The sequence below is a fragment of the Borostomias antarcticus genome, assembly GCF_949987555.1.
Source record: "Borostomias antarcticus genome assembly, chromosome: 8".
Lineage (NCBI taxonomy): Eukaryota > Metazoa > Chordata > Actinopteri > Stomiiformes > Stomiidae > Borostomias > Borostomias antarcticus.
This window is the reverse complement of record NC_140241.1, coordinates 29307763-29333634: the sequence shown is the minus strand read 5'-3', so window position 1 is coordinate 29333634 and position 25872 is coordinate 29307763. Positions and strand designations below refer to the sequence as shown.

At 47.0% G+C, this 25872-nt stretch overlaps 1 protein-coding gene across 1 annotated transcript in view; it reads left to right on the top strand.

The window, feature by feature from the left end:
- The window catches only part of astn2 (astrotactin 2), a gene marked incomplete at both ends in the record, with an annotated part of 261038 nt that overhangs the window by 104138 nt on the left and 131028 nt on the right, over positions 1–25872 (top strand). The window contains one exon of the mRNA XM_084442591.1: positions 12584–12733. Coding sequence (XP_084298717.1) covers positions 12584–12733 — 150 coding nt within the window. The remainder of the gene's footprint in view (positions 1–12583; positions 12734–25872) is intronic.

Genomic DNA, 25872 nt, shown 5'->3' with positions numbered 1-25872 from the left:
GACACATTATAGTTCCTTTGTAAAGAGAGGACAGGGTTTCATAGTCAAACGTCACAGCTGGTTTGGGGTATTCTTCGGATTCAAAGATGTTTTTATGACAGTGCGCACTGTGGAGAGACACTGAATCTAGCCCATAGCTACATACTGTAGACAGTTCTTCAAACATTCAAGCTCCTTTTCTAACAACATCAGACAAGACCTCCCTGGGAATGTTGGAGAATGGAGAACGTTGCCAATGCCCTCTCACTACCAGTCAACACCAGCCCAGAATACATACATGTATGTACTAGGCCATTAGGCCATACGATAATATTTTGCACTAAATCTTCAGTGCTTACATCTGGGTCAATTTAGGATGCGTTCATCAGAATCAAACTATAACTTTAACTGGATAAAGTACAATATTATGTAACAATTTAAAGGGTTTCTTTCTTTAAAAGCCCAATTAGCTTGCTAGAAGTACATGTGTGCTCTAGTACTTGTCTAGTTTCAGTATTCTCTTAAGCAGGACGTAGCTGATGACGGGGGCAGTGCACAAAGTTGTACTTGCCAGTGATTGGTCATAGATCCTGGTTGCCAGGCTACCTCTCACAGTCTCTCTTTCTCACACACAGACACATACAGACACAAACTAGCCGCAATGCCTGTTCATATTCTGCGCGTTCTCCTTTTGTCCCCTTCTGTCATCACACTGGTTAAATGCATTTAAATATATTCTGATATTGTGGGTCAGGGCGGTACAGTATAACCAGTTTTGCGTCGTGAGCTCTTCTGGCACTGTGCGAGATCTGTCCGTGACCCATGCCGCCTCAGACGACCTGCAGACAGCGGGGAACACATTCATATTTTATCCTAGCCTGTGGCAAGAGACTATAGATAGCACTTTGTCTTGCTCCTTGGCAAACGACGGAGACAGGAAACACAAAGCAAGGCAGTGCTTGTCTGAGGGAAATCATTGGACTCTGAAAATGGCACATTACACGCTCTCGAGAGGCTGGGAATGACAGAAATGAGACAATAAACGCAAGCGCAAGCCCCAGGGAAAGAGAGGCAGTCTTTAAGAGAAGAGAGAGCGCGTGTCTGGTCTCTCTGTGTAACCGAATCCTTCTTTCCCTTTTCTCCCTGATGTCATGCCGTGTTTTCAAGCTCCAATGTGGGTTTCTTCAACCACCCCTCCCTCTCTTTCTCTCTCTTTCCTTCTCCCTCCATCTCCCTCCCTCCCTCCCTTCTCTCTCTATTTCCTGCAATTATTACAGTGGAGGCACAGGGGTGGATGGTAAATTGTGGTAGTGAGGGAACAGCCAATCAAGGTCACTCCTCCTCACCTGCAGTCATTAGGAGAGAGTGAAAGTCCCACTTGCTCCAACTTGAAGGCCTCTTATTTCCACCCACAGTTGAGTTTGTTCATAGGGGAGGATACGGTGTGCAAAGGTATAATAGTATTTATCTATTATACCTTTGCACACCTTATCCTCCCCTATGAACAAATAAATACACTAAATAAATAATCTCTCCCCTTTGTGCTTCACAGTTTGTGTCTGTCTCTATACCCTATCATACTTTGTTTCTCAAACAGCACTTTAATTAGGTATGGTTCCAGCTGCTACTATGTAAGCATGCATGACGTAGATGTACCATAGCCCTCCAGCATTTAATTCTGCATACAAGGGTTAAGTGACAGGGCAGGGTTATATGTACATTATGTACACATCCCAGTTGGTCCTCGTACTATCGCAGTGTTTATTTATTCACAAACTAACCCGCGAGACCTGCAGTTACAATTAGCAACGCTGGCTAATAACAAACAGCTGGATGCGCCCTGAGATGCCTAGCTTGTGTGAATTAATTCAGGTTAGCATAGCGGTATTGGCATAGCGGTTGTCCTTAACATCCGTTATGAAGGACCTTAGCTGTCAGATGCTAGGGGAAACTTGTTTTCAAAGGGGGTGGGACAACTGGTATAGCATTTACCTATTAATGCTCCAATTAGTGTTCCCAAAATCTGTAAGTATGGTGAATGGAGGGAACTGCTTATGATCCGAAAAATACCACCTCATCAGTGAAGCATGATGGTTGAGTGTTAAGGCGTGGTCATGTATGGCCATATCAGTCCATATTACCTGTTTAAGAGACTCATAGCATTGAACCAGTAACCTGATGAAGATCTGTTCTGATCGAAACGTTTTTTGTTACATAAAGAAGACTTTCCATGTATGGCTGCCAATGGAACTGGTTCCCTTGTATTTACTGATGATGTGAATGCTGACAAAAGCAGCAGGATGAATTCTGAAGTGTTCCGGGTAATATTATCTGCTCGTATTCAGCCAAATGCTTCAGAACTCATTGGATGGCGCTTCACAGTGCAGATGGACAATGACCCGAAGCATACTGCGAAAGCAACCAAATTGTTTTTCGAGGCAAATAAGTGGAATTCTCTGTAATGGCCATGTCACCCACCTGACCTGAATTCAATTGAGCATGCATTGCACTTGCTGAGGACAAAACTGAAGGGAAACCGCCCACAGAACAAGCTGGAACTGACGACAGTTGCAGTAGAGGCCTGGTAGAGCATCACCAGGGACCAAAGCCAGCATCTGGTGATGTCTAATGGGTTCCAGACTACAGGCTGTCATTGACTGCAACGGATTTGCAACCAAATATTAAAAATGACGATTTGGTTCATGATTAAGATTAAGTCCAATTACTTTTCGCCCCTTGAAAAGGGAGGTACCACATATAAAAATTGTTGTAGTTCCTACACCATTCACTTGATTTGGATGTAAATAAATATAAATAATTAAAGCTGAAAGTCTGCACTTAGAGAACTTATTGAATGATTCATTTCAAATCCATTGTGGTGGTGTACAGAGCCAAAATTATGAAACTGGTGTTAATGTCCAAATATCTATGGACTTAACTGTAGGTCTTAAGCCATGGAATGAAACTCTGTGACTGGAGGAAGTACCTCAAGCTTTAGAGTCTGGTGTAAGGTATTCTAAGTATAAGGAGCATCATGGAAAAAAGCAGCCCTTCTGAGTTCAGAGTGCACTTGAGGAACCCTGAGAACAAGCTGATCGTTTGATCGGGTCTGATAGGAAGTGTTCTTCCCTCTCATCAGTCCCATGGTCCCGCCCCCTAATAACGTTTCTGTCATCACCCTGTATCCTCATCTCCCTTTCTCTCGCCATCTCTCTGTGACTCTCTCTTTCTCACACACACACACACACACACACACACACACACACACACACACACACACACACACACACAGTCATCACCCTGTATCCTCATCTCCCTTTCTCTCGCCATCTCTCTGCGACTCTCTCTTTCTCACACACGCACGCACACACACACACACACACACACACACACACACACACACACACACACACACACACAGTCATCACCCTGTATCCTCATCTCCCTTTCTCTCGCCATCTCTCTGCGACTCTCTCTTTCTCACACGCACGCACGCACGCACACACACACACACACACACACACACACACACACACACACAGTCATCACCCTGTATCCTCATCTCCCTTTCTCTCGCCATCTCTCTGTGACTCTCTCTTTCTCACACACGCACGCACACACACACACACACACACACACACACACACACAGTCATCACCCTGTATCCTCATCTCCCTTTCTCTCGCCATCTCTCTGCGACTCTCTCTTTCTCACACGCACGCACACACACACACACACACACACACGCACGCACGCACACACGCACGCACGCACGCACACACACACACACACACACACACACACACACACACACACAAACAAACAGTACGCTCTTCTTTTCACTCAAATCCTGCCCCTCTTCTCTCTCCCTCTCTCTCTCCCTACAGCTTTTCTCTGTTCCCTCTCTCTCTCCCTCTACCTCCCCCCCTTATCACCACCCCCCCCTTCTCTCACCCTCCCTCTTGTCATGCTCCCAGAGGCAGCCTGTCAGGACGATGCCGTACCAGGGAGGCAGCCCCCCCCCCCCCCCCCCCCCCCCCCCCGCCGCTGAAACAACGGCAAATTGAATAAATCACAGAGGGAAGCGGAGCTGGGGTGAATTCCCATTTCCTCTCCGTTTATCTCCTCAACATCCATCCCCTCCGCCAGGGAGAGAGAGGGGGAGTAAACGGGGTGGGGGAGGGGGGGGAGGAGGGTAATGGGGGCGGGGGGGGAGACATGGGGAGAAACACAGTCAGTACAGGTGGAATGAAGAGCGAGAGAGAGGATTGAAGGGAGGATGGAGAGACGTCGGAAGAAAGAATGAAATCCGGGAGGCTCCGGGGGGCTCTCCTCTCCCTGCGGACACGCTCCAGACTGAAGCAGCGGGGATTTGCAGGCCCTTAAGATGAATGGAGAAGCACATCATCTCCCTCATGACTATACACTGATGGTTCTGCTGCTCCCCGACCCCTCCGTACAATTGCTTTCTCCTGACCCTGAGAGCAGCAGTTCCCACAACTAGCCCCGCCTTGCTCGGCTGCCAGGCAACGGAAAACGAGCCGGACTTTCGGATGCAAAGCGTATCGCAATGCGTTGTGAAGGACGGCTCATTGTGGGAAAAAAACATACTGTGAATGCATATCAGTATAGCAAGCTGTCCTAGTTATAATAGACATAGCCCTGACAGTTAAATTGCCTGACAGCTGAATGTCTTGTTAGTAATATCCCACTGGTGTTGTTCCGCTATCCACCTAATGACTTTAGCACGTCGTCCGGATGGACCTCGCGTTAAGGATGGTAACCGGTCTTCCACCGGAGGACAAAGATCGCTGATCCTATCATGCGCTCCGTGCTTCTCTCAGTCCATCTCTCTCTTTCTGTATCAGTGCATCTCTTCACTGATGAGATCTCCAGGGAGGCCTGAGGAGAGCAAGTCAAAGAACAGAGGGAGAAGGCAGAGGGAGGAAAGAGGTTATTTGAGGTGTGTGTGTGTGTGGAGAGAGGCCACATAGTAAATTCTCCTCACCTGTCCAGTGATCCACACTCCTTGACAGCCGTAGGAATGTGAGAGGACTATCAAGGGTTATGCTCGAAGAGAGGCTCCGCGGGATATCTAGGTCCCCGGAGCTGGTTCCTGTCGTCTGTCAGGTCAGTGCATGTTGCTCTTTAGGGCTCTGCACACGCACACGTGCACGCACACACATACACACACACACACACACACTGGCAAAGATCAACACTCTCTCTCTCTCTCTCTCTCACACACACACACACACACACACACACACACACATACACACACACACAGGCAAAGATCAACACTCTCTCTCTCTCTCTCTCTCACACACACACACACACACACACATATACACATACATAAACACACAAACAGACTCACAAACCTATACACACTGCAGCCACTACTACCTGGGGATGGGGTTATCGCCTGTGTTTGTGTGTGTGTGTGTGTGTGTGTGAACACAGAGATCTACTTCTGCACTAAGGCAATGTGCTATTGGCTGTGTCCAATGCGTAGGCTCTGTTAACCTACTGTCAGAGCAGATAAGGGACTTGGGGAAGATAAGAGGGGTGGATGCTGAAGGAGAGAATAAGGACACGGAGGCTTTTGCCCATATTGAGCTGAAAGTGAGAAGTCAGCTTTGACTTTCGAGAAAAAACACCCGGAGCACGGAGGTCCTTTTGACTTTGCCTTGCCAGAAGCCAGATTTGAATTACACAGCCACTAAAACGCAGTATAATTCTGACATCCAGTCATTCTGATGTCTGTTCCGAGCAGTTTCATCTTTTTCATTGTCCATTATGCAGCGTCGTTTCAAACTTCTGCTTCTGTAACGGCCGCATTTCCTTGTGTGATAGCTACCACTCTTGATTGCTAAGCCTACGGTCTTATCGTTAGGTGTGCATTATGGAGGTGTGGACTGTTTGAACCGGTAATTGCGTATTTGGTAGCTCTGGTAGTATAGAATACATTTACGGGCTCTACTTCTTGTGTCAACGGGAACGGTCCACAATTAGAAGCGGCCTGGATATTTCACTCGTGATATTAATTGGAAAGGCTCGTCGATGCCGTCTTTCAAGTGACAGACTGCGGGCAGATAAGAGAGATAAACAGAGACTGCGCTCGGACGCCTGATTTAATACCAATCTCAATAAACAGATTGCCTTTGGTCTGGATGATAATCTATAGCCAGACGTGGAGAGGAAGTGCGCGTGTGTTGGTGTGTGTGTCGTGTGTGTGCGCGTGTGTGTAAAAGAGAAAAAGAAAGCGAGAGAGAACCTCCCTTCGGCGAAGGAAAAAGCGTTAGAGACACGTGGAACATGAGCGCGGACACCGGCTCGCAGACGAGCGATTGAAGGATGTGCGCCCGCAGGCCGCCCTGGGCCTGTTTGGGACGGCATTATAGCGTCTCTCCATCTCTCTCTCTATCTCTCTCTCTCTCTCTCTCTCTCTCTCTCTCTGTCTCTCTCTCTCTCTCTCGCCACTGTAAAACAAAGAGGGAGCCCAGGGACCATGAAATATGTATGGCCCCATTTAAAACGGGCTCGAGCAGGCAGAGACGGGCACCGCACAGGTCAGGGATTAAGTGGTCTTAACTCCCCACCTCTGCCTGCGTGTGTGCTGAGCCTAAGCCCCTAGATTAGCCTAGCGGGCTGCCAGAGGCCCAGTGGGGAATTCGGTGCATTTGCCACTATAGCTTCAGCGTAGCGCGCTAGCTGTCCACATGGAGCACCTCTGTCTTTCTGTCACGAGGTTAGCCGCCTCAGGGGACGCTGCGTCAGCTCAGCGAAGCGCTCTCCCCCATTTGGAGCTTAGTCACGACACACTCCTAAATCTGTGCTCAAGTGGACATGGAAGAATTGGAGGAGTTGTGCAGCTTTTTAAGAAGGCATTCAGGATCCTGATGTGTAGATAAAACATGTTTGTAATCCTCTCTCTAGAGTTAATATCCTAGTCTCTAAAGAGCGTACAAGTCTTGCATAGGGTAATGTGCATTTAACATCTTGCTAAAGGAGATAGCTTGGAAAGTTAATTGTATTCGCTAGCGTGTCCTCAGAGACCGATGGAGGAGGCCATGATGTATATGTTTTGTACTTGGAAAAGAAGTGGACTTAAAAGGCTTAATAGGCCTACATTCTCTGCATACTTTAGTGCCTGTTGCGGGCCTTGATAAGCAGTGGATGCATACAAAGATATAAGGGTACATACTGTACATTAGCGTACAGAAGGCTGGGCTAGGGTTTGAATAAGGCTGTCAAGGGTATGTGTGTATATGAGCTGACTGATAGTCTGTTATGGCTCCTCAGTCTTCTGGAGTGAGACTTTGACCATTTTTTAGACGTCCTAATGGTTTCCAATACAGGTGCTTCATCATAACAGGCCCCTTATTAGAAAGTTCCAAAGACACATTTGTGGAAATGTGTTTTTTGTCCTCCACTGTCCTTTTTTCTCTCTTATTTCATTAAATGTTCACCATGAAATGTGCGTAGTGATTAAAATCAAAATCATGACTATCTAGCACAGTTAAGTGGAAGTGCAGAGTGCTCAAGAAAAACGTTAACTTGATTTGTTTTCGATTTAGCAGTGCAAACTGAAATTAATTTCACAGGGGAGGGGTTGATATTGAAACATACTTTTAGAAGGTTATTTTAGAGGGCAGTGGTGTCACCATTCTCACAGATGCTCATTACTGCTGATTTGCATGGTGGCTTGACATGCAGCTTGACATTGTAGGCCGACTGAAAGTGAGTCATTCAACACCACTAACAAGGGTGGGGCTCCTGGTGTGTTACTACTCTCCAGCAGAATATCGTGCAACCAAAACCAAAATTAAAAATATAGATGACCAAGCGCTCATGGTGCTCGGCCTTGAATTGGCCACTTTCTGTTCGTCTCCTTCTATGCATTATTTCATATGAATTTTTACGAATTCTATCAAGCTCTTATTCCTATATGTCTTTCTTTCTTTCTTTCTTTCTTTCTTTCTTTCTTTCTTTCTTTCTTTCTTTCTTTCTTTCTTTCTTTCTTTCTTTCTTTCTTTCTTTCTTTCTTTCTGTCTGTCTGTCTGTCTGTCTGTCTGTCTTTCTTTCTTTCTTTCTCTGTTTGTCTATCTGTCTCTCTCTCCCCTCTCTCTCTCTCCTCTCTCTCTCTCTCTCTCTCTCTCTCTCTCTCTCTCTCTCTTATTGAAATGCACTGAACATCCACTAAGAGTGATCCATGACCATAACCCACGACGTGAGCACACCTGAGAGACGGACTGACAGAGGAATGGAGGAGATGGAGGGGGCATTATAAAATGGCCCCCGTCTTTCGAGATGCCACTGCCGCTGTGAGAAGGGGCCACTTCAAACCCTCCCCCCCCCCACCCCGTTGGTCGCATTGGTCCATTCCGCCCAGCACTGCAAGTAAATAGCCCTTGTCCAGACGTATCATCACTCCTTTGAGAGACTCCCAGGTCTACATATCTCACTTTAATTGAACTCCTGATGCATTGTGGGCCGTGGGGAATGGTGCTCTGCCTGGTAATGGAGGCGATAGATAAATAGTCGCTTCCCTTTGGTTTTTTTAGGGATGGTTTTATTTGTGCGCTGTGGGGACAATGGGGAGAATTCTCGCCTTCATATTTTGTCTCTGTGTCGCAAATGGGGCGGAACATTTAGATAGTTTAGATAGGTCACAGGAGTCCCTCAAGGGTTGTTGAATTTCCTGCCGCCTGGAAGGGAAGCAGAAATACGCCCGTGCCCTCGTCACGATTCACTCGTTCTCACTGTCTTGTATTGATTTTCAAATGGATGGGCCTATGCAGACCGCAGTACTAACCATAGTAAACTGGAGCAGCCCTTTTTTGAAAGATTAACCGGAGGCGGGGTACGTTTCCATTTTGTCCCTCTTTGCTATTCGCCTGTGCTTTTTATGTCATGTTGGGAACCACCATCAGCACTGATATGCACAGGCAGTGGCGTTCTTCAAAAGAGTTTTCTTTTCACCCCCTGTGAACCATGCTGCCGTTTCACATCAACCGTGTCAGCATTCAAGACGCTTGCTTCTTCAGAGGTGGGTGAGGGGCTCAGCGGAGATGGAGAGGTGGGCAATTCACAGAGATTCCAGCAGAGATGAAACACCTTCGAACTGAGGCCGTCAAAAAAGGCAGAGCCTAATGTGTCTGGGAGCATGTTGCAGAAAAAAGACATGGCATTCAAAAAAGGGTGGACTTTATTGACTCCAGCACACTTTACATGACACCAAAAACGCATACACACACACACACACACACACACACACACACACACACACACACACACACACACACACACACACACACACACAGGTTTGCTAAGAACAAGCTATACTCGACTCCTCAGTTTGATAATCTGCTCAAGTGAGCCAAGTAGTATGTGGACTTGTGATAACAGCACAGATTTATTTCATTCACTCACATTGCTTGTCTTTTCAAACACCAAGGGGCGAATTCACAAAGGGACTGCAAGGGTTTTTCTACCTGTGCAAATAACCCCAAAATAAACCTTGCTATTTACAAAGCACTCGCAAAGGGTGAAATACTGTGCTAACTGCATTTCAGTCAAGATCACTTTAGTCAATATTGACCCATTTATTGTGCATGCAGCAAATACAGCATCTGACTTTTTGGCGGTGTGCTCTGTTCGGGGGGCCCCCTGCCTTCCACAGCATGTGGAAAGCGCGATAGTAGGGTGAGGCGAAATCTATTAATGTGGTCTTGGTTACACCAGCTCTCATGTATCGGGCAGAGGATGACAGGACGGGCATCAGGGCATCGTTCCGTCCAGAACAGTCTGCCGAAAGGAGGGCAGACCAGGCCGGACGGGGGCGCAGCCGGGCACAGTCTGCGGAACTTCTGTAAATCAAACCGGGACAGCGAGTCAGCGATTTGATTGTCGAGGTCGGGGATGTGCACGCCGTGGAAAGTGAAGTTCCCCGGTACGGACAGCCATGTGAGGCGGCGCATGAATTTATTAATGAACGTAATGTTCAAACGACCGTTGTTGATAATATTCACAGTGGCTTCGTTATCGCAGAAGAATAGAACGTGTTTCCTGAACCACTGAGGGCCCCACAAAATACTAACGACTCACGACGATGGGATACAGCTCCATAGCGCCGTGGAGCTGACGAGGGCGAGGTCAGTTCAGTAGGCCAAGCCCGGATGAAGAGGTCATCTATGGCAAAGGTCGTGCTCAAGGAGAAACAACAAATCCTAAGTAAGTATCCCTCAGTTCACTTCAACTAATTAATGTGTTATAACTTATGCACATTTTACGTCTTAAAATGTGTGCACAATGCAATAATATAACATGAATCTCATGTGTAACTACTTCTACACAATATTAAACCATGATATTTATAACTAAATTACTCTATTATCTATCAAAAAATCAACAGAAGTTCACCTTTGACAATACTCAACGACAAACTGCACATGTATACACAGTGTTGAAAGGTAAATTTTGTTGTTGTGTCATACTGTAGATCTGCCTCAACATGCCCTCATCCTTGATGTGAGGACTCGTTGGAGTTCCCTCTACATGGAACGATTCATCGAACAGTATCCGGCAATTCAGTCAGCCAGCTTGGATCAGCGTGTGAGGAGGCCAATGGAGAGAGACCGGCTTGCTAGACTGACAGACGATGATATCAGAAAGGCAGACGAGTCCATTCATCTGATGAGAGTCTTATACACATCCACACTCTGTGTGTCATCTGAAAAGAGCGCTACATGCGGTCAGATCTTACCAACCCTTAAGAAGCTTGAGGCGCATTACACTGTTAAAGAGGGAGAGACAGTGTTTGCATCCAACCTTAAGCAGGCTGTCTGGGGAAACATGTCAAAGCGATACCAGACTGATGAGATCAGAAACTTTCTTCAAGAGGCCACTGCGTTAGACCCACGTTTCAAACACGCTGTGGAGGACAGCGCTGTATGGGATCGGGTCAAGGAGAAGATGCTGGAAGGAAAGCTGACTGAGTCTGAGCAGCCAACAGAGGACTGTGGAGAAGATGGTTTGTCAGAGGAGGAGAAAGAAAGAGAGAACGAAGAGGAAGGAGAGCAGAGTGAAGAAGAGGAGACTCAGCCACCTCCGTGCAAGAGGGCTGCAATGTCTCTTTTTGCTCATGAAGACAACCTGAAAATGAAAGTCCTGTCAAGCAGAACGACATCCATCAAGCACCAAATTGAGACAGAGCTGAAGAAGTACCCAGAGATGTCACCAACGATGATGTCTGATGACCCTGCTGCCTGGTGGGGGGACAACAGAACCACATACCCTTCGCTATCAGAGGTGGCCTTTTCCTATTCGTGTGTTCAGGCCTCCTCAACCCCTAGTGAGAGGGTTTTCTCCACGGCTGGAGACACTATTTGCGTAGAAAGATCACGTATACTACCAGAAAAGGCTGATATGCTGATTTTTCTCAACAAGAACTGTTGAATTGGATACTTTAGCACGCCTTCTCTTCTTTATGTTTTTATGATTTAGTTTTTTTGGTTGCAGACAGCTGTTACAGTATGCACTGAATACACTTAAGATGCATTTTACATGTATTGCTGCTCAGACATGACTTGTGCAGAATGTGCACCACGGGTTGTTATTTTGTTATTTCAGTTTATTTCTCAGGGATGTTTATTTTATGTAAGCAGCTGTTATGTACCGAATGCACTTTGTTTTATTCCTTGAATTATTTAAGGGAAGATTATTTGCTGTTTTGCAGTGAATTCAGTTTACAGTAGATATAGTATTTGGCCCAATGCTGCTCAGACAGGCTTTTTTCACACTACTGTCATTGTCAGTAGTAAGAAGAACAATACTACTACCCTGGGTGAATACAGAATATATATATTTTAAATGTTTTTATTTTTATATTTATTTTTATATAAAATAAAAACACAAGCAGCTCACTATATTATCCACAAATGGATCAACTGTGTTGGAATAAAGGAGAGGATGTTATTCTATCCATAAAAGGTCTTAAAGTGACTAAGGTTTAAAAGAATAAAGTTACTTTTGTTAAATAAACATTTGACCTCTTATTTTTTTAAATTTTTGGAATCGAAATAGGGAATCGTTAGGAACCGGAATCGATAAGCAGAACCGGAATCGGAATCGGATTCATAACAATCCTAACGATACGCTTCCCTACTGAGTATGGATCTAAACTTGGTGAAATTGTATTTTAAATCCTCAGAGCGTTTGAGCTGGAGTGTGAGATGGGTGGGCTATTTTTGTGACCAGCCCCTTGCTGCCGTTGCACCGGGCAAGATCAAACACAGACAGATATTGGCAAGTGTTTGGACTCAGGTCTGTTATGCCTTTGAAGCCTGAGTGTGAAGAGAAACAGCAGATCTCATATGACTTGTTTATCTGTTACGCATTTAGGAGAGGAGCACCTTGGGGAGCCCATCAGACAGTCAGACAGTGTTTCCACTTCAAACCTTACGCCTTAGTTCGGCTGTTTGCTTTGGGCGTCCGCCTTTTGTGTTCACAGCTTGCCAGAGAGTGTTCGTCGTGCCCCGTGGCCTCCCTGCTTCTATGAAACCCTTTTAACGGCTGCGTCTCGCTGTCCCTCCCACAGCCATGGACTCCAAGCAGGAGACGGTGGACGCACTGATGCAGAGGTTCAAGGAGAGTTTCCGCACCAACGCCGCCGTGGACGTGGGCCACTTCCAAAACGTCACGCACAGCTCGTCCACAGGGCGCAAGAGGGGGCCCAGCCACGCCCGAGGTGAGACGGCCGCTCGTAATTAATCGAAGGGGGGTTTCGAGTGACACGCAGTGCGTGACATTTAGCGGCAACCTTTGGCTTCATGCGTATGAAATTCGTGTCCTAGTTGAAATTGGGAGCATGAACCAATTTGAGGATCATGGAAATGATTTTTTTGTTGCATTTTGAACAGTGCGTAGGCTACTGTACCTCACTCGACGCACTGTAGTGCCTTCCCAGAGCGAGGCTTGTGTGAGTGAGCTATCCCCCGCGCAATTTTACTCTGTGCATGACCTCAGTCTCTCTCAGGGCTATAAATTTTGCCCAAGGCCACCGGCATGCACTCAAACCTGCTTTAATCATATATGACAGTAAAAAAGCCATCCATGGCATTGACATCACCGTGTTTTTTTTCTTCCTGTAAGGAGCCCAGCGGCCACTATGGGAATGAGACGTTAACCTTGGTGGCATACCTGTCCTTGACTATCCACTGTACCTTATCAGCCTCTCATTTCCTGTCCTCTGTATGCAAAAGTAGATGGTGGAAAAGTACGGGTACCATGCATGTAATTGAATGTTTAAAATAACTGCTGTAAGTAGAAAGTTTCTACATGTCCTCTGAAGAGAAGGGTGGTCGTAGATCGGCTTTATTATGGTACATAGCGCTTAAGCTTTTTTTGTGAGATGAAGGCGTTGACCACTTAGTTTTTTTGGTGTTGTATAGCTTATTTCAGATTTGCATATCCATTGCAGGAAGGCTCTGGCTCGGCATTGACATGGGGGATTATTTTGTTATGGGTTTAACTCTAATATTAGAGGGTATCACAATGTTGACATTGAAAGACCTACTGTGAATAGCCCTGAGATTTAGCTGTTAAGGAGGGGCAAGCTTGGTGTGCTAACGTCGGCTCTGTGAAAACAAATCCTTTTGGCCGGTCAAAGTCTTAAAACCCTGCAGCAGTCAGAACCATCAGGCGGTTTCCGCTCTGTGACGGGGAGGGAAAGACAGTCTTTTCAGGACTTTAATTACAAGTGGAAGTGGGCTGTCAGTACAAAATGGGCCTGGCCAGGATTCAATAAATAAATATATAAATAAACACGCTTAATGGGAAAAGTGCTTTAAAACCCAAGAAACTCAATTAGTCCAGTGAGGACATGTGGAAGCGCACCGGCTGTAGACTCGAAAATTAGTCCAGACGAGGAAATGAATGTGTGTAACTGAGTGTAACGGGGAGTAGCTAGTGAAGCTCATTCCTCAAAGGAGCACTGACAGTCCCTCCAAAACGGACGTCCATATTGACGTAACTGTCAGCGCCTCCGCCTCCCGAGCCGGGGAGCCGGGTTCTAATCCTTCCCCGGGCGTGCCGAAACAGACGGGTTACATGTGCACTCAAATCACACGTGAAATGGTGGAAACAGAGAGCACACTAGAGGAGGGGGCGAGTTCCTCCCGTTCGCGTTGCGCCTGGTTTTCACACAGCTTCCCAGTGCAGCGAATTAGTTCCGGTTCAGATTCTCTGCCCGTTCCCCCCCACACAGACCCCGGAGTACATTCGACAAGGATGGCGTTCTTTTTCAACTAGCCTAGATCATGGGTTCCCAAACCACATCAATGTAGGCCTCCCCTCTGAAAACAGTGACACACCCGCGCCCCCCCAACCCCCAAAGTTAGCTTGGTGGCACCTGTTGCTAGTTAACATTATGATGTTTTCACACAATACATTCATGCCTGCGGGGGGAGGCTCTCTCTGCACTATCCACAAATGTATGATACATCTCTCCCATTATTTATTTTGATTTTCTGACCTTTAAAATCACGTTTCATTCATAAAAACCATAGAAAATTCAAAAATCAAAAATGATTTTTTTTTTTCTTCTTTTTTTTCTAACCATCCCTCCACGCCTCCCCTGAATTTCTTTGGGGCCCCTCAGGGGGAGGGCCCGCCTCACAGTTAGGGAATGCCTGGCCTAGATGAAGCGTTTGTGCAGCTGTGATTTTTTCGCCGTCGTTGTTGCCAATGACTTTCGGATTGTAAATGAGGGGCGCGCTGAAGAGCCGGGGCCTTTGGCTCAGTGACGCAGTGGCACGGGTTCGCCTGCTGCGCCGGGCCGCCTGGGTGGAGCCAGGGGAGAGGACGCCATCTGTGCCGTTCATGACGTGTCTCGTTGACGGCTGGAGCTATGTTCCTGGGAACTGGATGACGGGAAAAATTGGAAAGACAGAGAAGGTCATAGAGATTATGCCATGAAACAGAGAGAGAGAGAGAGAGAGAAAGAGAGGGAGAAAGAGAGGGAGAAAGGTCAGGGGAATTGCAATTTTAAACTCGCTTCAGAAACTTTGGAGAAATACAGTCTCTACCTCTCTCCCTCAACAGTGGATTGATTGAGAAATGTTAGCTATTATACCTGATAGGCTTCATAATGCTGCATATCACCGTTCCCTTCACTGTGCACATCATTCAAGTCTAACCTTTAATTTGATAATCACAGTGGCCTTCTCAATTCAACAAACGTGTCAATTGTCATTGATGCTGGCCTATTTGAACACACTTTTGGGAGCAGTGTTTTCATGTTGTTTATAATAAGGTTTTGAGATGCTGGCTAGGAGCCTTGGAGCTTGTTTGGAACTGTCAGAGGCCATTGTTGTCTTTGTTATATATGGGGCCAACTTTATGGTTACTATCCTCCGTATCTGCTATTAATTGGTGCTTCAAAGTGTTATGGAAGTGTGCTGTGTTGTGTGTCTGTGTGTGTATGGCTCTCCCTCACAGTTGTGCCCAATACACCGAGTGGCTGCATCAGCTGGCTAGAGAGGGAGGAGAAAAGAGGGAGAGATAAGAGGAAAAGACAGATGAAAGGAAGATAATTAGAGTGGGTGAGAGAGATAGAGACAGAGAGAGATGAGAGAGATGAGAGGCAGAAAGAGATACTCGGAGAGAGAGAGGAAGGGAGGTAGAGAGAGAGATGAGAGGGGGATAGAGAGACAGACAGGGAGGGAGTGAGAGAGAGAGGGAGAGAGAGAGGCACTGTGTGTGTGTGTGTGTGTGTGTGTGTGTCTTTATTTCAGGGAGTGTTGATGGTCAGTGAATGAATTCTATGCTTGGCTGCGCTTGTAGCACCCTTCAATCTTGGACCCAGACAATAGACAGTGATTACAGCTCAGGGCCCGCAGCCTTGGGCTTTCCATGACAGGCCTGGTAGCTGATGTATGCACAGGGTAGTGTGTGTGTGTGCGTGTGTGTGTGCGTGTGTCCATCATGTCCGTCCGTCAGCTCTCCTGCGGAGGTCGGCCAGGGGGCGCGGCGCGCTCCCGGCAATCGCCGTAAATTACAACGCGACAATCCGACAGCCTTCCGGACCCGCAGCTAACGGGGCGCCGCCGCCGCCGACCACCGCTGCCGACCGCCTCTCGTCAAGCGGCCAGCTGGGCACATGCGGCCGTCAGACCGTCCCTCGTAGGCGACCTGTGCTCCCGTCTCCCGAGACTCTCCGTACAAGTGTTGATGAGATAACAGGAAGTACTTATCGCCTCCTGGTTTCCGGGAGCGAAGCAGCCATTGCAGCTCACACCTCTGACGATGAGAGAGGTGTCTTTCCTCAGGCCCGGCTACCTGAGGGGAATCGGTGACACCCGCAGGGGGGGAGGCGCAATACAGATCCAAGACGGCCTGAACGGAAGCCCGAGGAGGCATGCGGTAATAGCTCAAGGCGCAAAAGCGGGGGTATACGTACGCGCCCGTCTCGCCGACGAGGGCGGGGGCCCGGCTCTTATCAGTCATACCTCGGAGAACCGCATTTCCCACAAGTGCTCGCCTTGTCCTCACCATTTGTGGATAAGGCCCATAGTGCTGCGTGCGCCATTTATACGGTCGTTAGACTAAACGATCCATTAATCAAAATTGAATACCGGGAAAAGGCTATGGGGGAGAGAGTGGGGGAGAAAATGAAGGGTTAGAAGGAGTGAAACAGCAAGCCTGACCTGTTCAATCCCCCCCCCCCCCCCCCCGCCCCCCTCTAAGTGCTGTGTACCGGGATATGAATATATTAATTTGGGTTGTACAATGTGACGGCGGCCCTCAGCATTATCTGCATGACACAGCGATGTTGTAAGGCCAGTAACATTTGATAGCCTTGAAGCCCCCAAAAATGTGATAATTAGAATTTGGGCAATAGTTGCTGTGTTGTGTGGCCTATAGCTGAGCCTCCTCGGAGCAGGTAAGCAGTGGCTGATAGAGAGAGAGAGAGAGAGAGAGAGAGATGGGGGAGTGGTGGGGAACTGAGAAATCAATGTGTTCAAAGACTAGATGCGATGCTACAGACACACATATACACATGCATACACACACACACACACACACACACACAGGGCCTGATCTACTAAGATCCCAAATAAAGAACGCAAAATTGCGTGTGCAGTCCTTCAGATTGCACGTGTACTGTAGTTGGAATGTGTTTTGTGGGTGATAATAATTGCGTGAATGGCAACAGGTGCAAAAGTGTGAAGAACACCCTATTTAAATGAGGGCTTTTGCGTGTTGTATCCCACAATTGCACCATGGAAGAGGAGCGCAAACGCAAAAGTTAATTTGACGCAAGGTTTTATACGTGCAAACCTTTAGTAGATCAGGACACAGTCTCTTCACAGCGTATCAACAAACTTGAAAACACATACACTGGCAAGTAAACACACACAGGCACACACACACACACACGCACCCAGTGCAGCGTGAGCATGGCGGGTTAGAAGGCCTCGGGCCTCAAGCGTGAGCCCGGATCAGGGCGGATGACGTGCGCTCGGATGAGGGCAGGGGGGCGCGCCAACGTGGGCGTCAACGCTTTCCTCCCCATTCTCCGATTTAACTCCACCTAATCAGCGCCCCACACAGCCTGCCAGGACCACCGCACGCTGGACGGCGGAGCGAGGCATTGTGGGATGCGACGTGGCGTCGCCCACTCGCTCGCTCTACCGCTGCATCGCAAATTTAGCCATTATTCCGCCCACTCCCTGTTAACGGCAAACGGCGTGAACTAAGACCGCCCACGTCTCGGCCTCATGCCTTTTGTCAGTGGACAATAATACTGTAGTTGCTGTCATGGTTGTATAGGCTACGTTGAGGTTACACACCGGGCTTCATTATAATTGGTCACGGTGAAGTTTAATCTGGGGATCTCTCTCCAAGACCCATGGCATATATATATATATATATATATATAGGTTTTGTTGTAATATTTTGCTATTTTTGGGGGATTGACAGTTTGACAGGGCTGCAGGCAACTCTGTTTGCAACCACTCCAGCTCCTGAGATGAATGGAAACTGCGGTCGAAAAATAGACAGAACGTTACCATAAAGGAAGACTATGGCGGGAAATGCCGAGGGATTGTATATTTTTATCATCCACCCTCCTGAAAAAAAGCTAGAACTGTATGCCTAGTATCTAAGGACAGTACAGCAGACCACCAGGCATTGTTTGTAAAGACAATATTTCGAATTGTTGGAATCATCTTCCTCAGAGACATTTCAAACTGATTTTTTTACACTTTTCTTTTTCCGAGTGGAGAGTCAGATCCAGCGTTCTTCAACAGCTCTCCTCTTGGAGAAAGGAGAATATGGAGGATAGAGTTCAAATAATACCAGCCAAGCTAACGAGAGACAGTCACCCTCTCACATTGTTGACGCGGGCCACACCCGTTCCTCATTCAAAATGAATGGCTGTCACTTTGCATCTCTTTGAGGAACATCGTAGCGCTCTGGCGTCATAAATATGGGAGCTGTGAATGCGGCCTGCCCCTAATGTGATAATCACTGGTAAAGTAGGCTAGGACCTGTTATCAGGCAGTCGCTCGCACACTGACGGGCGATAAATGCACCGCGCTCACACACGCGCACAAACACGCACGCACACCCATACGCACACACACAAACACACACAGAAGCAGTCGCACAGCGAGGCACATGTCTGCACATTAGCACACAGACACGGTCCCCCTCTGAGCAAATTATGTCATACACCCCCCCCCCCCCCCATGTCATACACCCCCCCCCCCCCCCCCCCCCCCACACACACACACACACACAAGCATGTGCACACACTCTTCGACCTTTACAATAAACTCCCAGCTCTCCCTCTTGTCGGACCTTATCGGTTCTTCCGCTGGTCCCAAGCGCCTCCTACCCGGCCCCACAGTACAGAGAGGGCGCCTCTGTTTACTCATGTCTTTGTATAATTATGCCCTGCATTATTTTAGTTGAAGTATACTTAACCTTTTCACATTTAAATAGATTCACAGCCCTCTGCAGATGAGAGCTAATCTACACCGTCAATCAAAGGGGACGGCTGGAGACACACACACATGCACACACACACACACACACACACACACACACACACACACACACACACTGGCCCTCATATGTACACAGACGCACACACACACACATGCGCGCACACACACACACACTGGCCCTCATATGTACACAGACGCACACACACACATGCAGATATTATAGATACACACAAATGCAGGCTCACAAACAGACACACACACACACACAATGAAACAAACATGAGATGTACAAAATCAAGCACATTTTCACTCCTGCTGCAAGTGCCCTTATCTGTTCCACGCTGTGGTGCAAACCATTACCCAGGTGTGCACCAGTCTCTGATAAACAAACAGACGGTGTCTGCACAAAGAACTCCAGAGATAACAGCTCAGCCAATCTCATGTATCACTCCTGTCATTCAGCAGAGGCGGGAGACGACACCCACCCACGCGCACACACGCGCACACACACACACACACACACACACACACACACACACACACACACACACACACACACACACACCACATTGTACAGCATGTGGCCTAATTTTGAAGTGACCTTTCCTAAGAATTTGGAGCTAAGAACCAAACAAGGCACTGGGATGAAATCAGACGGGAGGAGAGGATAAGTGAGGAGAGGAGACAGGAGAAGAGGAGACAGGAGGAGAGGAAGGAGACAAGAGTAAAGGAGACAGGAAAGGATAGGAGAAGAGACAGCTTGAAATGATTTGATTCACCTTTGTTGAGTGTGTGTGTGAACTGGTTGGGGGGGCTGGTAATGGGGAAATTGTGATTTTTTCATTAGAATTGTTTTCAAAAGCAGTATTTGCACCTCTTTAAACGCATGTGGCAGTTAGCTCATGGCCTTTGTGGATGAGACGCAAGGCTTGTTTGTGGCAGTTTTGCACAGAATTACCTAATTTTCATACATTTCATAACAATACTTTTCACTTTTCACGCTCTACCTCTTTCTCATTTTGACCGCTATCACTCCTCTTCACACCATCCTCCCTCTCCTTCTACCCCCCCCACACACACACACACACATCCATCCTCATTTTGTTACCAGCTGCACACAAGATATCACATATTCTCTTGATCAAAACAACACGCATGTTGAGCTCTCACATCAAAGCGTGAAGTTGAACATTGATTCTCAAACACAAGAATATTTTAATTTCCACATATAACACAAGAATATTTTAATTTCCACATACTGTGTATATATATATAAATATATATATATATAATATATATATATAGTAAAACTCAGACAGGGAACTTCAGGTGGAGCACAGTTATTCAGACCAGGATAGTAAGCGCTTTGGTGCGTTTATTCAAACAACCAAAAAAGGAAAACATGTTCATAGCAAGGATCTCCCGGGGAGACGACCAAAAACTGGTCTTCTCATGGCGGAGGGGCTCGGGACCAGGGCCGGAATACGTCAGCTACTCCTGGAACCAGCAGATAAAACAAGAATTCAACATGAATCAACCAGCAGCACTCGCTTCTTTACTCACTGAGTCCCAGGACTGACTACTCTCTCTCCCGCTGGCCTTTTTGAGGTGGCGTGGCTCGTTAGCTGTTTTCATTCAGCCGGTGTTTTCTCAGCCATTAGGAGATTGAGCACAGCTGGTGAGTAGTGTTGCCCGGGCGACCACAAACGGCCTGTAGATCCCCTCGATCACCTGGCCACACTGACCATGGTGCTGATCAGGCTCTTTCTGCGTCACCGTCTGCCCCTGGTGGTGAGCGCTGTCCATGGTGCTGATCATGCTCTTTCTGCGTCACCGTCTGCCCCTGGTGGCCACGCTGTCCATGGTGCTGATCATGCTCTTTCTGCGTCACCGTCTGCCCCTGGTGGTGAGCGCTGTCCATGGTGCTGATCATGTTCTCTCTGCGTCACCGTCTGCCCCTGGTGGCTGAGCGCTGTCCCTGGTGCTGATCATGCTCTTTCTGCGTCACCGTCTGCCCCTGGTGGCCACGCTGTCCATGGTGCTGATCATGCTCTTTCTGCGTCACCGTCTGCCCCTGGTGGTGAGCGCTGTCCATGGTGCTGATCATGCTCTTTCTGTGTCACCGTCTGCCCCTGGTGGTGAGCGCTGTCCATGGTGCTGATCATGCTCTTTCTGCGTCACCGTCTGCCCCTGGTGGCCTCACTGTCCATGGTGCTGATCATGCTCTTTCTGCGTCACCGTCTGCCCCTGGTGGTGAGCGCTGTCCATGGTGCTGAAAAAGGATTTACGCACGCCGGGAGCCGTTTTGGATACGTGCCCAGCCGCGCGGCACGGATCTGTGGCAGCCTCAGAGTCCCGGGGGGGTGCCACAATATATATACACACAATATATACATATATATATATATATATACACACACAATATATTGGAAGTGTTCAAAACCAATCAAACTTTATTTATATAGCCCATTTCATACACAGAGGCAACAAACTGTGCTACACAGAAGTGAATACATGACTCAGCTGTCAACGACCTTGCATACTGCCCCAGCTCACCAAAGAACTTACATGCCAACACCCTACGTATTTCAGAATGGGCCTCTGCTCACTCACAAGTATAGAGAACGGAAAAATACTTTTCGTCACAGAAGATGTGTTGATAGAGCTGCTTCGCTCAGATAGAGAGGGCGAGCTTTAATTGGACCGTTTTACTTGTCTATTTCTAATGCCTTTTGCCAAACAGATTTATTTTCGAGGAGTGTGAAGCTTCTCGGCTTTGTGTTGTTGTCGTTGCTGCTGATGGGTGTTTAGGACCAAAGGCAGATGGAGGGAGAGAGAGAGAGATGAGTGGCAGAGTGCCCGGGAAGGGAAGGTGTGAGAGAGGTGTCAGACACTCCCTGCAGGGGAGCGTGCGAGTGAGGTAGACCGAGATATGCCCCCTTTAATGAGAAAGGGTTGGGCTAACATGCTCTGGAATTTAGCCTTCACCCGCCTGACTAGATGGGTTCATGGAGCTGTCTGTGTCCGACAGCAGCGGCGCCGTCGGGGGACGAGGCGGGGAGAAGGAAAGGGAGAGGGCGGTAGAGAGAACGGCGGAGGTTATGAGTTACGGTTGTTTACGGCGGTCGTGGGCGCCAGCTCGCCACGCTTGCATTTTGAAGCGTGATGTTTCCATGTTCTTCCAACAACTACAGCACCAAAGAAGCATGTAGAAAAGAACATCATTAGTGTGTGTGTGTGTGTGTGTGTGTGTGGTGTGTGTGTGCGTACTATACCCACCCTGTACGTGTATGGTTTTCCTCACAGACTCGTTGGGGGCGTATATATATGCAGCATCTTACAGTAAGCCCGTTCTAATTTTTTTGGGCCGTCTCTTTTCTCTGTGTTTGATCTAGTGGTCGTTCCCCAGTGGTATTTTGCTCGTCCTCTCTGGAGCTCAATTTGCAAATCAAACTGGAACATGTCCCCAGTGTGTTCTCTGCTAGGAATGGTGTGCAAATGCGCTTGTGTGTGTGTGTGTGTGTGTGTGTGTGTGTGTGTGTGTGGTTGGGGGGGTGGGTTGTACACGTGTGTGTGTGTGTGTGTTAGAGAGTTCCCTACCTCTCACGAAGCCACTGAAGTATGTCCATATCTAGATCTAAACGTGCTGGGATGGAAGACAAAACTAATACTTTAGGGATTTGAGCATGACTTATTTTGTGTTGTATTGAATTGTATTTGCCACTTTTTGGGACTGTCTCATCTTGTCCCTGCACTTTGTTTATCGTTATGCACCAACAGTCCAAAGCCAATTCCTCGTATGTGAAAACCTGTTTCTGAATGTGATGCTGATGACACTGGGGAGGGGTACGAAATAAATGCAGGAGAAATAGTGGCTTCTAACAGAAATCTGCTAAATCTCCCTCGAGATCCCGAGACAAGATGAACACTCAATCACCTACAGTAACATGCTTTCTAAAAGCCTTATAAACCGGCTCTTTGCAGTCTCACTTTGATCTCTTTACAATCCTTTAAGATAACCACAAGACACTGTCGTTAAGCTTTCTGCAACCCCTCTAGGCGTTATCAGAAGATAACAAAATATACCAAGTTGTCCTCCCTTTTACCCCACTGGGGGCTGTTTGCTCAATATGCTCCCATGCCCCATACCCTAAGGAGATGAGTAATACCCATCTAATGTCAGTCTTCTGTGTGTTAGTCTTGTTTGATCCTTGGGATCACTGCACTTTAAGCTTTTGATCATGGAGAGGAGAGAAGAAATAATACCAAAAAAATCGATGTATTCTCCCAGTAGAGGGAATAAATTACGTTTTAGATCAGTTACATACTGAAGGCATTCAATGTAATTCAGCCCTGATTACATAGACTTAAACCTCATAGACTTATAGGACGGTCCTGACGGTCTGCTGGAGTAACCCTAACCCTAACCCTCTAACCCTAACCCTAACCCTCTAACCCTAACCCTCTAACCCTAACCCTCTAACCCTAACCTCTAACCCTAACCCTAACCCTAACCCTAACCCTCTAACCCTAACCCTAACCCTCTAACCCTAACCCTCTAACCCTAACCCTAACCCTCTAACCCTAACCCTCTAACCCTAACCCTAACCCTCTAACCCTAACCCTCTAACCCTAACCCTAACCCTCTAACCCTAACCCTAACCCTCTAACCCTAACCCTCTAACCCTAACCCTAACCCTCTAACCCTAACCCTAACCCTCTAACCCTAACCCTCTAACCCTCTAACCCTAACCCTAACCCTCTAACCCTAACCCTCTAACCCTAACCCTAACCCTCTAACCCTAACCCTAACCCTCTAACCCTAACCCTCTAACCCTAACCCTAACCCTCTAACCCTAACCCTCTAACCCTAACCCTAACCCTCTAACCCTAACCCTCTAACCCTAACCCTAACCCTCTAACCCTAACCCTAACCCTCTAACCCTAACCCTCTAACCCTAACCCTCTAACCCTAACCCTCTAACCCTAACCCTAACCCTCTAACCCTAACCCTAACCCTAACCCTAACCCTAACCCTCTAACCCTAACCCTCTAACCCTGACTCTTTAAGCCATTGTAGTACCTTAATATTTGCATTTACATAATTTTGCCAGGAACATGTCCCAAAAAGGTTTTTTTGTCCCCCTGAAATCAAACGGGCCGAGTTGGGAATGTTCATTATCAACCGTGATAGCCAGAGGTATAGGTTACAGTTAATCTATAGCATAATCTTGGAGGTTACAGTTTATCTATAGCATAATCTTGGAGGTTACAGTTTATCTATAGCATAATCTTGGAGGTTACAGTTAATCTATAGCATAATCTTGGAGGTAACAGTTTATCTATAGCATAATCTTGGAGGTTATAGTTTATCTATAGCATAATCTTGGAGGTTACAGTTTATCTATAGCATAATCTTGGAGGTTACAGTTTATCTATAGCATAATCTTGGAGGTGACAGTTTATCTATAGCATAATCTTGGAGGTTACAGTTTATCTGTAGACTAATCTTGGAGGTTACAGTTTATCTATAGCATAATCTTGGAGGTTACAGTTTATCTATAGCATAATCTTGGAGGTTACAGTTTATCCATAGCATAATCTTGGAGGTAACAGTTTATCTATAGACTAATCTTGGAGGTTACAGTTTATCTATAGCATAATCTTGGAGGTTACAGTTTATCCATAGCATAATCTTGGAGGTTACAGTTTATCTATAGCATAACCTTGGAGGTTACAGTTTATCTATAGCATAATCTTGGAGGTTACAGTTTATCTGTAGACTAATCTTGCAGCAACATTTCACTGTGACTGCACACCGTACATTACATGTGACAAATAAAATGAATCCTGAATCTTGAATCTCTAGGCTAACAAGAATAACAGGGATAAAAAGGTAGCAGAAAACATAGTGAGGGATGGTCCTGGCTCCCATCCCCCATCTTAAAAGGCATGGGGAACCAGGGGGGAGTGAGTGATCACAACACGCCTCAGTATAACCAGGAAGTAAACGAAGGGCGGGGGGGCATGTTTGGGGGGCTTGATCTATTGGACAATGAATGATGATGTCCTATATTCTGTCAGAGGCAAGAGGATCTATCCTCCATAAGGACAGGCTGACCTCAGCTATCTACTCAATTCCCTCAAAACACCCTGGCGATTAAACAATTAAAGCTCTCATCAATCGACACGCTAATGGTACGTGACTGAAATCGAAATGCCAACTGGGGTTGATGGGTCGGGGGTGAGGCTGGGTGTGCTTAGTGATGAAGAACATCTCAGTCTGGGACTAACTTCAACAGCTCAGGGCAATGAGTTTCCAGTTTCACATGATGCAACTTTGGTCAAAGGAGTAAATAGAACGAGACTGTGATGGAGGTTGAGTGTTTGTTTCATTTTGTTTGTTTTTGTTTCATTTTGTTCTTGGAAATACTGTTCTCTGAGACTCAATGTTATTATCTCTCTTTTCTGAGGTTATTTCTTTCTTTCACTGATGTGTTGATGGAGCAGAACATGAATTGCTGTTCTGAAGTGATAAAATGACAGACAAAAAACATTCCGTCCATTTTTCCTTCTGTAAACCAGGCTCTATTATGGTCCAGTAAGTTGGTTCTGTAGACTAGACTCCTATTCTGGTCTGGTACTCTTGGTTCTGTAGAGCAGGTTCTATTCTGGTCTGGTACTGTTGGTTCTGTAGAGCAGGTTCTATTCTGGTCCTGTACTGTTGGTTCTGTAAACCAGGCTCTATTATGGTCCTGTACACTTGGTTCTGTAGACTAGAGTCCTATTCTGGTCTGGTACTGTTGGTTCTGTAGACTAGAGTCCTATTCTGGTCTGGTACTGTTGGTTCTGTAGACTAGACTCCTATTCTGGT